The following is a 14,706-nucleotide window of genomic DNA, read 5'->3' as shown; positions in this document are numbered from 1 at the left end:
AAAAAGAGCTACGAAACAGCAAAAGAAAAAGAGTTAGGAAAATGTGCCTGAACTAAGACCATTTTTAGAAGAGAACAGGCAAGAACAATTGAAACAATAGACTAAGAACAAAATAATGGAATCACGCTTCTATAATTGCCTTTCTAAGTGCTGCCATTAAAAGAAGGAGAACATCATCTAAAATTCTATCATCCAGTTATTAGAGATCCATAATTCTGAGTTTTGGCATACAGTGATAAATGCTCAGGAATGCAGTTACTGAAGTAAGCATAGAACTTAGTGATGTGGAAATGGTTTTTGAAGGATTTGTCTTCATTTCTACTTATTTTGCATTCCTACAAATCACATTCATAAAATTTGAGATTTTAAATCATGTAGAACAATCCATCCACCAAAAGTCATAAAAGAAGGTCACATTCATAGTTTGAGGTGGAACTGTTTAATGGAAATGTAAACATTTTATTTCCACTGCTGGCTACGTCATCTATAATCTCAGCATAGGTTTTACATAATGATATTCTACTTTAGGGAAAACTTTTCCCCAAAATTGTATGATGCATGGATGAAACTTCCAGACAAATTCTTCACCCAACTTCTTAAAATCAACAGTAACAACATCCTTGTAATATGTAACTTTGCATGATTCTAGTGAAACATATTAGCTCTGAAAAGGATCTTGGAAGAGGAAGCTTTGGCCTACAAAAACCATATTGTCTAGTGCAGAAATGTAAAATGCTCTGCTCCCAGTAGTCCAGGGAATATTCTGGACATTTGCTCAACAACTAGCTCCATGGAAGAGCCCTTTGAAAGACTAATGGTAGGGAGGTGGGTCAGCGCTCTCCTTACTGGACTGATAGCAAATCTTTTGGTTGGCAACTGGAGAGACAGGTATTACTCCTAACAGTGCTGGATTTCATTCTGAGGCAACCAACTGCTGATCCTTTTGCTAGAATCTAGCCGTTTTGGCTTGTAAATTTGATGACAATGTACTAAGGGGCAGGAGAAGAAAACTAGAATGCACCTTAGAAACAAGGTGCTGTCCAAACATGAAATTAGCAATGAAAGACCCTGCCCAGGCTTATGATTCAGACATTAAATAAGAAAAATTAAATTTTATAGAATCATAGGTTGTTATTGTTGGGAAGGACCTTGGTGGGTCCTACTCAGTGCAGGAATCCGGTACAGCATCACTGACAAATGACTGTCCTACTTCTATTTGAAAACCTGTAACGCAAAAGAACCCAGCACAGTTCAAGGCAGACTGCTTCACTGTCGAACAGCTCTTATAATTAGTAAATTCCTTCTACTGTCTAGGGTAGTGGTTCAACCTGGGTCCTCCAGATGTTGCTGAACTACAATTCCCATCATCCCCAGATATAAATTGTAGCTGGGGGTGATGGGAATTGTAGTTCAGCAACATCTGGAGGCCCCCAGTTTGGGAACTACTGGTCTAGGGGCTTAATGTCTATGTAATGCCCCAATACAGCATTTCCAGTGAGTATGGAGGAACAATGTAGGCATGGAAAATGTATCTGTTCCCTTCTACATCAGCATCATCCTTTATATATAAAATACACCACATGAAAAGCTGCAATCTAAATTAAATCACCAAAATAACTTTTTGTATAACACTTTCATCTGGCCTTAATCGTGTTCCAGGATATAATTAATAATCTTTCATACTCCTACTCATAGATCTTGTACTTCATACTCAGATCTTGTACACTAATCTTATGCTGCAATTTAATATGCATTTTATGAAACAAGTTCCCATAAAGTCGCATTTGGCCAATTATTGCAGTGACACGGGAACTACTTCTTTTGGTTTCTTCCCATGCCTCTCTGGAAACATGATCACAGAACATTAGAGAGGAGAGCTTGTCTTGTGGTAGTAAGCATGACTTGTCCCCTTAGCTAAGCAGGGTCCGCCCTGGTTGCATTTGAATGGGAGACCACATGTGAGCACTGTCAGATATTCCCCTCAGGGGATGGAGCCGCTCTGGGAAGAGCAGAAGGTTCCAAGTTCCTTCCCTGGCATCTCCAAGATAGGGCTGAGAGTGATTCCTGCTTGCAACCTTGGAGAAGTCGCTGCCGGTCTGTGAAGACAATACTGAACTAGATAGACCAATGGTCTGACTCAGTGTATGGCAGCTTCCTATGTTCTAACATTGTTAGCAGAGCCCATGTTACGTCTTCCTTCCTACCCAATGATTGCCTTACATTCTGGCCAAGAAACATTTGGGTGGCAAGAAAAACCCCACAGCACTGAGTCCACCTTCTTGGTGCCTGAATACAAATTTTACTGGAATGATATGGGGAGAATCCCTAAGTTGCCAGCTCATAGGAACAGAAATCAAACTGCTTGTCATTGCAGTTCACAAATATAAAATTGCACATTGTATCATTTTGAGGATAACCTTTTTTAAAAGGCCCCTAGATCTGTCATTCCCAATAAATTCTAAAGTTACTATCTTACTAGCTGTTGACATAACACCACAGTATAAATGTCTTGTCTAAACTTGTTTGAAGACAAAATATTATTGTATCTCTCAACAGATAGTAAGATGGTAGTTAAATATAAAAGTGATTATTCCTGTGAAAAGCATCTCTATGCCATTTTGATTACCTGTGTTTGCCTACTCTGCTGAGAATTTACATTACCACTATGAATTTTACTAAGTACATTGAAAGTATGTAGATTATCTCAAATGTTTGCTAGTTCCTTATCCTTCTGTCTTTTACTGTGATGTTGTAGAACTTGGATCATATGGAAAGCTAAAATATAATGACACAATGACTGAGGAAGGTAAGAAATATTTTAGAATTTTTGTGTCAATTTTTTTTTTTTTACTTTTTCAAAAAAGAACAGTCTCTCTTTTGTGGCTCCCCCCCCCTTCTTTTTGAGATTTTTTCTGTTCCTCTCTGCATGATTTCACTGACATAGCGTGATGTGTTACCATTTTTACCACCTTACATTTGCTGGTTTTGTTTCTTTGTCATACAGCAAACTTTTTGCTTTAACATGGCACACACTTTTACTAGTAAAAATATACCTGCATAGCTCTAATGTGTGCAGTTTTCACATTTAATTCTTTAATTAAATGTGCTTATATTTATTAATGTTAAAATGCAAGAACAATTGTTTACACTTGTCATTTCTGATATACACAACCATCTTAACTTGATATATATTCTTGTATGAATTAATAACTAATAGTCATATAAATGCAAGGAATTTTGCTTGTATTTCTAACACATACATGTAAATGCTCATGGTTTCAGCCAAATATCTAATAAATTAATTTAACTGTTTTTCTTAAGAAGAGATAAAGTGCCATTAAAGTCAAACTTGACTTTAGTGAGGTCATGTTTAACTTAGCTCCAAGTATTTTCAGCAAAAGCTGGTTTGTGGTGGTTTGTGTTTAAATCAGTGATTTTCAAATGGTGTTCTAGGATTCTTTGGGTTCTTTAAATACTTCTTAGGGATCCCTCCCTGGCATCTCAAAGAGGGATCTGAGAGAGACTCCCGCCTGCAACCTTGGAGAAGCCACTGCCAGTCTGGGAGGACAATACTGAGCTAGACCGACCAATGGTCTGACTTGGTATAAGGTAGCTCCCTATGTTCCTAAGATCAGTAGTGGTGGACTCAGTGGCTGACATGCAGTGCAGCCTTACAAGGGCTGCTCAGATTTTCTCTTTGCCATAAACCTAGGCTTGCTTCAGTTCCAGAGGAGGAGGAGGAACAGCAGCTTTTGCAACACTGATGGACCCAACAACATTATTTCCTTGCTGTCGTGGAGACTCAAGTTCTAGTCTTGCCCCTATTCCTAGTTCTGTTCGACCACAAACACAGCTTTCATAGCATCAGTCCTCCTCTAAATCAGTCGTCCCTAGCCCTACATGGCATGGGCATGGTCTGCTTAAAAATAGCAATCATGTCATATAGTTCACAGTCTTGTAAGTAAATGGTGCCCGTATATTAGGAATCTCTTTGTTCACTGTAAATATGATATGTATGTAAGTATGAATGAGAGATGGGTGATAGTTCTGTTCTCTCCACAGCTGAACTAAAGACAGAACTATGCTTTATGAAAGAAAAAAGGTTATCAGCTCCTTATTTCCTTTATAATGCTCAAGTAGGGCAGAGACATTTGCAGGGAGAATCAGCCAAAGGAGCAGAGTTGCTTAGCCCTTCTCTCACCTTTCCCCCTGCTAGTAGTCTCCTCATAATTTCTGTGCTTACTGGTTTTTCCCTCAGCAAAGCTTTGAAACCAGAAGAAAAATGACCAGGGAGTGGGGGTGGAATCCCATTCCTGCATTCATGTTAACCAGCAGAGATGTATTTAGTGAATACAGCTTTGCTGGTATAATGTACAGCAGGGGCATAGCAAGGTTGGAGTGGGCCCAGAGACAAGATTTTAAAATGCCTCCCCCCCCCCGAAGATCAGCTCATAAAGAAAAGAGATCTTAAATGAGGCTGAATAGTGGAAACAAAAAGCATAGTAAAATTTTTTTGTGTGTGTACACATCTCCTATGTATATATCTCCTATATATATCCATATATATATCCATCCATATATATCTCCTATGTGCCACAATAGAACATCATCCTAAATTATTTTTTAAAAGGTTTTGTAAATTATGGACGATGCAAGTCATTTAATGGTACTAGAGAAAGACATGCTGTTCTGGTAGCCCCAAGTCTTAGCACTCACATCAGTTTTGGAGGATGAATACAACTGAAGGAAGCCCGGGCAGGTGCATGGCTGGGGGAGTCAGTCATGTGACTTGCCTCTGGGGGCCCCCCGAGGCAGCTTCCAAACAACTGTCTCCCCTTGCCCTATTATAGTTACGCCCCTGATGTACAGTTTTTCCCTTGAAAGTACAAGACAAAAATGAACATGTGCCCTTTTAGCTGTAAAAGTATTCCTACTGTGATGTGATGTGGTTTGGTGCCAAATGAATCTAACATTGGAAGTAAGCACTGCAGTCTACTACAAAGTGTATTCTCCATTTCATAGGGGAACATAGGAAACAGCAAAAATGTCTTTTAAATCTTAATGATTAGTTATACTTGGATTTTATTGTTCTTTAAGAGTCCTTCATACCATTTCTATATGAAGTCTTTTAAAGAGCAGATGGACATCTGTAGTTTGACATAACCATTTTAAATGAGAGCCGTGTCGGTGCTGACGAACCTTTCCAGATGATCTCAGTGATTGATAGGGCTCATGGCGAAGACATTCTCTTAAATACCCAGGGCCCAAGCCGTTTAGGACTTTATAGGTTATAACCAGCACCTTGTATTTTCCCCAGAACCTTATCAGTAGCCAGTGTAGCTCTTTTTTAATAGAAGTAATATGGTCTCTTTGAGATGACCCAGAGACCAACCTGGCTGCTTCATTCTGTACCAACTGCAGTTCCTGGACTATGTGCAAAGGCAGTCCCACGTAGAATGCATTGCAGTAGTCAAAACTGGAGGTTACCAGCATATGTAGCACTGTTCTGAGGTCATCTGAAGAAATGGATGCAGCTGATGTATCAGCCGAAGCTGAGAGAAAGCACCTCTGGCCATTACCTCAACCTGGGACATCAGGGAGAGGTTTGGATCTAGAAACACCCCCAGATTGCGAACCTGTTCCTTCTGGGGAAGTGTGACCCCATCCAGAACTGGCAGATCAAAATTGTCTCCCCAGTTCTGACCCTGCACAATAAGTACCTCCATCTTATATGGATTCATTCTCAGTTTGTTATCCCTCATCCAGCCCATCACCACGTCTAGGCAAGCATTTAGGGAGGTTATGCCTTTTCCTGATGATGTTGAGATGAAGAAATAGATGTGGGTGTCATCAGCCTACTGATACCACCCTGCAACAAATCTCTAGATGATCTCTCCCAACAGTTTAATGTCGATATGAGAAAGCATTGGAGACAAAATGGAGGCCTGGGGGACAACATATAAAAGTTCAGATTTTGGTAAGCAACAGTCTCCAAGGAACACCATCTGGAATCTGGAGAAGAGGTAGGAGCAGAGCCACTGCAAAGCAGTGCTTCTCACCCGCAACCCTTTAGACACTTCAGAAGGATACTATGGTTGATAGTATCGAAAGCCATCAAGAGATCCAAAAGGAACAAAAGAGTCATACTCCCTCTGTCATCCGTCGGGCCGACCAAGGGAGTTTCCACCCCATAGCCTGCCCTAAAACCATGGGTCTAGATAATCAGTTTTCTCCAAGACTCAGGGGCACACCTAGGTAATTTTAGTACCTAGACTGCATCTGCCATGAGCCCCCCCCCCTCCGCAAGCCCACAACCTACTTTTGAGGGCTTCCTGCCATGCCAAGCCTCTGTGTTTGTTTTTTGAATTTCAGTGCTGCATGGCCGAGGGGTGGCTGCCGGTGGGGTGAGCTGAGCAGTCCTCCCCTCCACCGGCAGCGGAGGCCAGAGTGACTGCTGGGCCTTGTCTGTTCAGCCCAGCAGCTCTTGCTAACTGCAAGGTGTGTCTGTGCAGTTGAGAGAGATCGTCACAAGCCCATGACATCACAGGCTTGCAATCTCTCTCAATTGCGCAAGCGCACCTCGCAGTTAGCAAGAGCCACTGGGCCAAATGGACAGGCCCAGTGGTCACTCTGGATGCCACCGGGGGGGGAGGACTGTTTGGCTCACCCCCCGGCAACCACCCCTAAGCCATGCGGCATCTGAAATTTTTTAAAAATGGAAGTTTGGCAGGGTGGGCACCGGGGGCTGCAGGAGGCCCCCGGACCTTGGAGGCCACAGACATCCCAAGGCCTGGGGGTCAGAGCGCCTCTGCCAAGACTGCCTGGAGCTGGGAAGCCACTGCACTCTCAGTTACCTTGCCCAACCACGGAAGTTTGGAGACAGGCCTATAATTGCTTAACTCTGAGGAATCCAGTGCACAGTTCTTCAGAAGTGGTCTAATAATTGCCTTCTTAAGGCAAAGAGGCATCCTGCCCTCCCTCAGAGAAGCATTTATAATATCTGCCAGGCCTTCTACCACAACCCCCTTGTCAAATAGTTTATAAGCCATGTTGGTCAGATGGTAGACCGCACTGTTCCAAGCAGTTTGTCCAAATTCTCAGGAATCACACACTGCAATTGATCCAGCTTAACCACATAAGAAGAGTTGCTGGACATCTCCACATCAGACATTGAAGTAATTGTGGGATCTGAATTCAAGTTGGCCCAAATACAAGCAATTTTAGCCACAAAGCAGCGGGTAATTGATGATTCCAAATTCTGATTCAAGGGAGGAGGGGCACGTACTAGTTCTCTCACAACCCTGAACAACTCCACTGGATGTGACCTTGTGGATGCAATACTGGCAGAAAAGAATCACTTCTTTGCCACACACATTGCCTGAGCATAGATCTTCAAATGTGCTCTATGTTGTAATCTGTCGGATTCAAGTCAAGGCTTTCTCCACTTGTGCTCCAGTCATCTACCATGACGCTTCAGTCACCCGTAGTTCTTCCATATACTAAGAGGCCAGTTTTGAAGTGGGTCAAAGAGGACGCTTAACAATAATCATGTCTACTGCCCTGGTGAGTTTGCTGTTCCAATTCTCCACCAGGGCATCAACAAGATCACCAGCAGAGTCAACACTAAATCCTTCAAAGGCTTCTTGGAATCTTATTGGATCCAATAACTTTCTCAGGCAGACCATCATAATAGACCCCTCATCCCTGCAGAGGTGGGACATGGTTGTAAGTCCAACCTTAACCAGGTGGTAGTCTGTCCATGACAGTGGGGAACTCACAAGAGTCCCCAACCACGGAACACCATCCTGATCAGAGTTAAAGACCAGATCATCAACAACAAATATTTATATACCGTATTTCAACAAAAGTATCCAAAGTGGTTTATATAGAGAAATAATAAATAAAATGGCTCCCTGTCCCCAAGGGGCTCACAGTCTAAAAATGAAACACAAGACAGACACCAGCAACAGCCACTGGAAGAATGCTGTGCTGGAGATGGATAGGGCCAGTTTCTCTCTGCCTGCTAAATAAAGAGAATCACCATGTTAAAAAGGTGCCTCTTTGCCCAGTTAGCATATGTCCAGCAACATGTGTATTGTATATTATATATTTTACTATCAAGATTGTTTTTATATTTTTAGCTAAATACTTTAAACTCATTTTTATTATATGTGTTTTAATTTTTGTAAACTGCGTTGGGATTGTTTTTAATGAAAGGCGGTATATAAATCTAACAAAATAAAATAAAATGTGTCAGTTCTGAGATTGCTTGAGTTAGGCCCTTAGTTCCCCTGCTAACTGAGCAAAGAGGCACCAAAATCCTGAGGGACTCCAATTCCCAGCTTGAGACCAATTCCATTAGCTCAGTTAGGGACTTAGTTGGGCCGCGGGGTGATCAGTACACCAACAGAAGTCCCAGTCTAGTCCTGGTCTCCAAACTTAAGTACACACATTCAATGTGGTCAGACAATTTGACAGGAATCCTAGTAAGGGAGATGTTGTTGTTGTTGTTTCGATTTCTACACCACCCTTCCAAAAATAGCTCAAGGCGGTTTACAAAGAGGAACAATAAATAAATAAGATGGCTTAGAGATCACTAGAAGAGTTCTTAGAGATCACAGCCACTCCACCTCCCCTCCCATGTTCCCTTCTCCCATTTGCCTTCTAGAAAAACACTCTCTATAGCCATTACTTTCAAATACTTGAGTTCTGTAAGTTCCTAGAGCAGTGAAAAGACTGCAGAATGTCGGGAAAAGGGACTGAATTTGACTCTACCCCATTTTTGCAGTGGCAGTTCAGGTATGATGTACCACAGCTTTCTTAAATGGGTGGGAGCAACTGTCAACTTGCAGCCATTGACAGCCTTGTCAATGGCTGCAAGGGCAGCATATGTGGTCTTGCACCATCACATGACATTTAAGTAGTGATTCTTTATGGTCCTACATCTGCGCTGCTGTAGCATGAACAAATTGCTTTATTGTCATGCCCCAGTGTCTGTCACGAGGTATGCATCCTTTTTTTACTCATATACAGAATAGTCGTGTCCCTGTGCAAAGATGTGAAGCTATGGTTTCAATTTTGAATTTTTCACTGAATTAAGATGAACAGCTAGACGAAACCTCATTCCCTTTTAAAAATCTCTCTTCTTTGCACCAACTATCTATTACAGTCTGATTTTCCTTTCTAGAAGTTATATATTTCTCTGCCCTGTGAATTGTGTCTTCAGTGCTCCTATTTTCAAGTTATGCCATGTGTACTGAAGACATGTTTTGTATAAACCCTAATCGCATTTGTTGAATTAAAAAAAAATCATCCAAGAACTGTAATAGTAAAGTAATTTTTCCGGATGAGTCTGCTGTTTTATCCATCCATCCATCCATCCATCCATCTTGACTACAGTCTTTGACCAGCATGAAGTAGATTACAATCTGTTTTATCTAAGTTTTATGTCTTCATACATGGGTGCTCCTAGTCCTGCACTGCATGTGAAACTCCAGCTATCCTCTGCTCCCCAAAAAGCTTTTGGAAGACGACAAAGCACATATGTTGACAAACTAGTCTGAGCCTCAAATGCTTGGTTTTTAAATCCAGATGCATGTCTCTTTCCTCCCCCCAAATATTGAGATAGGCAGAGGCGTATCTAGGGACAATAGCGCCTAGGGCAAGCACTGAAATTGCGCCCCCTGTCCAAACATCTGACACACATCTTTCAGATAACTTTACCATAATAGCAGCTCAAAAATACAAGTCAAGCTTGTTAATCTTTTAATATTTCAAAAACTATATGGCAGTGGACATAGCCAGACCAAAAAATGCTGGAAAACTACAAATTCCAGTATGCTGGAGCTCATGAAATACCCAAATACTAAGTGGAAGTATACTTGGAAAACTAAACAGAAGTGCCTATCTAATTCTCTACTACACACTGTAGCATCACTATTACATAAGTTTTAAAAATAAATTGAGAATTTGACTTTTCCCAGATACTCTGAAAATAATTAAAGGATATGCAGAGTTAAAGGCCATGAGGGGGTCTGCAAAGGTTCCCCTCCTGCCTCTGGCCTCTAGGGCCTCGCAGGGACCATTTGAGCATGTGCGGTGGCCATTTAAAAAAAAATTAAAAATGGCTGAAAACAAAATGGCTTCCATGCATGCTCAAATGGCCTCTGCGAGGCCTGGCATGGCCTAGGGACTCACAGAGGCCGTTTGAGCATGCACGGTGGCCATTTTGTTTTTGGTGGCCATTTTTTACTCTTTTTTTAATTTTAAAAAATGGTGCCCCCCTTCAAGTGGTGCCCGGGGCACGTGCCCTGCCTGCCCTACCCTAGATACGCCCCTGGAGATAGGTATTTGCGCAGTGGGGAAATTACTTGAATAGCAAGCCAGAGGTTGTCGATTTTGAATCCACGCTGGTATGTTTCCCAGACTATGGGAAACACCTATATTGGGCAGCAGCAATATCGGAAGATGCTGAAAGTCATCGTCACTGCACGGGAAGAGGCAATGGTAAACCCCTCCTGTATTCTGCCAAAGAAAAAACAAAGGGCTCTGTGGTTTCCAAGAGTCAACATCAACTCAGTGGCACACTTTACCTTTATTTGTCTCCACTTTACCCTGCCTACCATTATGTATGTTCTGAATCCCTATTACTGTTAATTTTAAAGTAATTTAAAACCTAAGATGGTTGATTTGAACAGAGGTTTGGAAAGCAGGCAAATTACAAGCATAACTGGAGACACTTTTTAAAAAAAGAGTTAATGGCATTTTGATAGAGGAGCTTTGCTTATACTCTCTCTAATCTTCCCACTTTTGCCTCTGGTAAACAAGCTTTGTAGGTTTTCACTCTGTAAAACCTGCTTGACCAAAGGTAGGAGAGAAACAAGAGACAAAACAAAAATGTGGTTCAACATGACCATTAAAGTCTCCACATCCAAACCATTTAAATTCTCTTATATAACTGCTGATTCTAACCAGGAATTTGGAACCCTTGCATGAAGTTAGGTCACTTTCTCTTTCTCTCTTTCTTTCTTTCTTTCAAAAAATTAAATTAGAACAGTGGTCTTATCCTCAAAAGCAGTTCCTTCCTAAATCCTTTCCAGTTGGCCCCTACCATTCTTAAATATATTTTTGTTCAATCTAATTTTATTGATTTCATTATTATTCATATTTGTAGAAATATTGTTTGTTAACATTTCAGTCTATTTACACACATACTTTAAAAACCAAGATTATTAACAGTGGCTGACATCCATGCTAGTACTTGTGCTGATGCAGCAGCGCTGACATGCAGACCGTGTTGTGGGACGGGGGTGGTGGTGGGATTTTTGGCTATTTCCTCATCCCTCTGAAACCCACTGTGCCTTCTGAAAATATGCCCCTGAGGGTTGTGCAGCCCTCAGGAATATATTTTTGGATGACACAGATAACTTCTGGAGGCAGTTCAAATTGTCAGGTCAGTCTCCCTGTCTCATGCCCAACACATAGCACAAATGCAGCTTCCTAGTGCATCTAGGTATGTTGCTGTAGGTGCCAGCTGCTAAATGTTACATCTTACTTATACTACACTATAAGCAAGATTAATACTCAAGCATTCTGACTTTATAGTTCATCTTATAAACCTGCAGGTGCGGAGCCAGGTGAATGGTGGCTTGGGTCTGGCCCCACCTGGCAACCCCTCTAGCAGCATCCTGAGTGTGTGATCACATGCACAGGGCATGGCTTGTGCTCCGGAAGAGCCCCGGGAGAACTCCTCCCACCTGGGCTATGGAGAGCCCTAAGCGACCTCTCCCCTGTGTGTTTGGCTCTCCAGTGTTCAAGGCCATGCCCCCTTTATGTGTGATGTCACACGCAAATGGGGTGTGGCCTCAAGTGCCAGAGAGCCCAAGTGAGTTTTCCCCTGTCATTTCAGGCAGCACTTGCTGCCTGAAAGCATCTATTTCCCTTTCTCGCCCTTGCTGTAGGAGAGAAAGGGAAATAGAAGCTTTCAGGTAGTAAACACTGCCTGAAAAGGACATGGGAGAGCTTGCTCAGGACTCTCCAGAGCCCAGGCGTGGGCCGGGGGAAGTTCGTTCAGGGCTTTTCCTGAGCCCAAGCCATGCCCCCCTGCGGGCTTTGATAGCCCTTTTCATTGGTCGCCCGGATTCCTTGAACCTGTTTGCACAATGGTGGCTCTGCCCCTGTAAACCAGTATCCATTGAATGTATCAAAGAAGACTGGAAAGGATGCTTTAGGTTTCTATATAAACATTGCATCATCAGCATACACTGCTGTATTCATTTCCTCTTTCCTTATGTTGATTTCTGTGATGTTATTTTCTTATCTAATCAAGATTGCTAATGATTTTGTTGCTAATGTAAACAACAGGAGTGACAATGGATACCCTTGCCTCTTTGCAGTACAGTGGATTCCGAAATAATACAATTTACTGAGAGCCTAACACAGTGATTCCCAACCAGGGTTCTTCCAGATGTTGCTGAACTACAACTCCCAGCACCCCCAGCCCAATAAATTGTGGCTGGGGATGCTAGAAGTTGTAGTTCAGCAACATCTGGAGGAACCCTGGTTGGGAACCATTGGCCTAGCAGATATATCTTGCTATAATAATTGAATGCACTTCAAGAATGGATTTCAAATACCCGGTTCCACTCTGTCAAATGCCTTTTTGGCATATAAGAATAGTATTGCTCCTTACTTCTTCTCCTACTGTAATTTATTTTTTATATTTATCAGTTGTCTGATGTTAAATTATATTTTTTGTTGCTTATGAAACGGGTTTGATCTTACCTTCCACAATCAGATATCATTTTACCAACTCTGTTCACCAGCATTGCAGTCCATATGATATTTATGATCTTAATTTAAAAGTGTGATCTGCCCACAAGACTCTGGTCATAATGACTACTTTCCTGGCACTGACATCACAATTACTCCAGAATCTTCCCATGTATTTGATTTTTCATTCTGTATTCTGATTAATTGATTCATACATGCATTCTCTCTCTCTCTCTCTCTCCTCTAGCAGATATAATCTGCTTGTAAAACTCTACTGGGAACCTATCAGGACCTAATGAATTGTCACCTTTAGTTCTTATATTGATATGGGGCCTTCCACCCTATTGATATCCTCCTAAGAAAATTTTAATTATCCCAATTTATTTTTAAAAAACATGCAAACTGAAGCTGATGACGAATATTGGAAACTATAAAGTTTTCTATCATATGAGAAAAATTAGTTGACAGTCTTCATAAAAGTAGAAGCTCTGTCTCCCCCATCCAGCTCAATTTCTAATAGCCAGGATTAATCTATTTTTGTTTTTTGTTATTTTTTACTCGCTTTTCTGTCAGAAATTGTCACTCACATTAGATCAAATTCTTAGCAGTAGTATTGGCTCCAAAGAACAAGAAATCATTATGTGCCCCCTCTGTCTACAAAGCGCTCTCACTCATAGTAGAAGCTTTTGATGGTGCATGTGTTCCCAATCTACTGATTTGCTAGATAAAGTAATTATTTTTTTAAAGAAAATTGCATATCCTCATCATGTTTGAAGAATTCAGCATAGGTCTCTTTCTCTGTGAAGAAAAAAGCTCAGGCAATAGCCAAGAAATCTAGCTACCACCTCAAATAGCTGTACTTTAACAAAGATGTTGTTTTCTTTCAGGGAAGTTCAAAGAAAGGGCATCAATTCTTCACAAGATGGCCAAAAAGTGTCAGGTGGAGGATGGTGAAAAACGGAATGGAACTGTTAATCATGCTGGTAGGTGTAGGAGATCATTGTTCCTTTCAAAAGAAATAATTATTTTAAACTATTTTATATATAGTTTTTTCTCTGTGTGTGAGTGTGTGTGTGTTTATATATAGTTCTCTGTCATGAACCCTATCGCTTATTAAGATCATCTGGAGAGGTCCGGTTATGGTTGCTGCCAGCGCGTTTGGTGACGGCTTGGGACCTGGCCTTCTCTGTAGCTGCCCCAGGGCTGGAATACACTCCCTGTTGAAATAAGAGCACCTCCTTCACTGCTTGCTTTTAGGAACACCCTCAAGATGTTCCTATTTTCCCAGGTTTTAAACTGAAACTTCAATTTTAAAGTTTTTTACTGAGATTTTATGAATTTTAACTATTTTATATTGCTTTTATTTTTGTTACGTTTTAACTTGGTACACTGCCTAGAGATGTCTATATCAGGAGGTATATAAATTCATTGACATATATTTTAATGCATTTAATAGATCTCCTTGCTTTACCAAGAAAAATACTACATACACTATATATAGCTGGTACCTTTATATGTAAATTGCAACGTAGCAGGGATTAAAGTGAGAAACATCTAAAATGAATAGAAACCGACCAGCCCAATTAAATAAATGAGATCAACACATGGACACAGGCTTCTGTGCATAGATTCTTCTGCTGAATTGGGAGCCATGTACTCAAGGTGGGTGCAGGAATCACACACCGCAGGGTAGGTGCTCATTGTGGTACATATGAACAACCTTCATTTGAACTGCACATTGTGGATTGGTATGAACGTTCTCATCCATCTTGCAATGCTAGTATGAATTCATACCAGTTGTCTTAGGCATCATCAGATTGATCCTAGATATGTTTCCTGAGGTGGACACAGAAATGAATAACTTATTTTCATTTGCCAGGATCTTTTTCACTTTTAATGTTCTTTACATATATATGACCTATGAGCCCTCATTGG

General features: G+C 41.2%; 1 protein-coding gene across 6 annotated transcripts in view; it reads left to right on the top strand.

Annotated features, from left to right (window-relative positions):
* Positions 1 to 14,706, top strand: part of SLC24A2 (solute carrier family 24 member 2) — a 145,026-nt gene that overhangs the window by 86,312 nt on the left and 44,008 nt on the right. For 4 of the 6 annotated variants that reach the window (XM_053299912.1, XM_053299911.1, XM_053299910.1 and 1 more), the window contains 2 exons: positions 2,756 to 2,806; positions 13,659 to 13,754. In XM_053299912.1, coding sequence (XP_053155887.1) covers positions 2,756 to 2,806; positions 13,659 to 13,754 — 147 coding nt within the window. The remainder of the gene's footprint in view (positions 1 to 2,755; positions 2,807 to 13,658; positions 13,755 to 14,706) is intronic. The other 2 variants (XM_053299915.1, XM_053299914.1) reach the window with 1 other exon arrangement.

Source organism: Hemicordylus capensis, chromosome 2, assembly GCF_027244095.1.
Source record: "Hemicordylus capensis ecotype Gifberg chromosome 2, rHemCap1.1.pri, whole genome shotgun sequence".
Taxonomy (NCBI): Eukaryota; Metazoa; Chordata; class Lepidosauria; order Squamata; family Cordylidae; genus Hemicordylus; species Hemicordylus capensis.
This window is presented reverse-complemented; position numbering and strand designations above follow the sequence as displayed.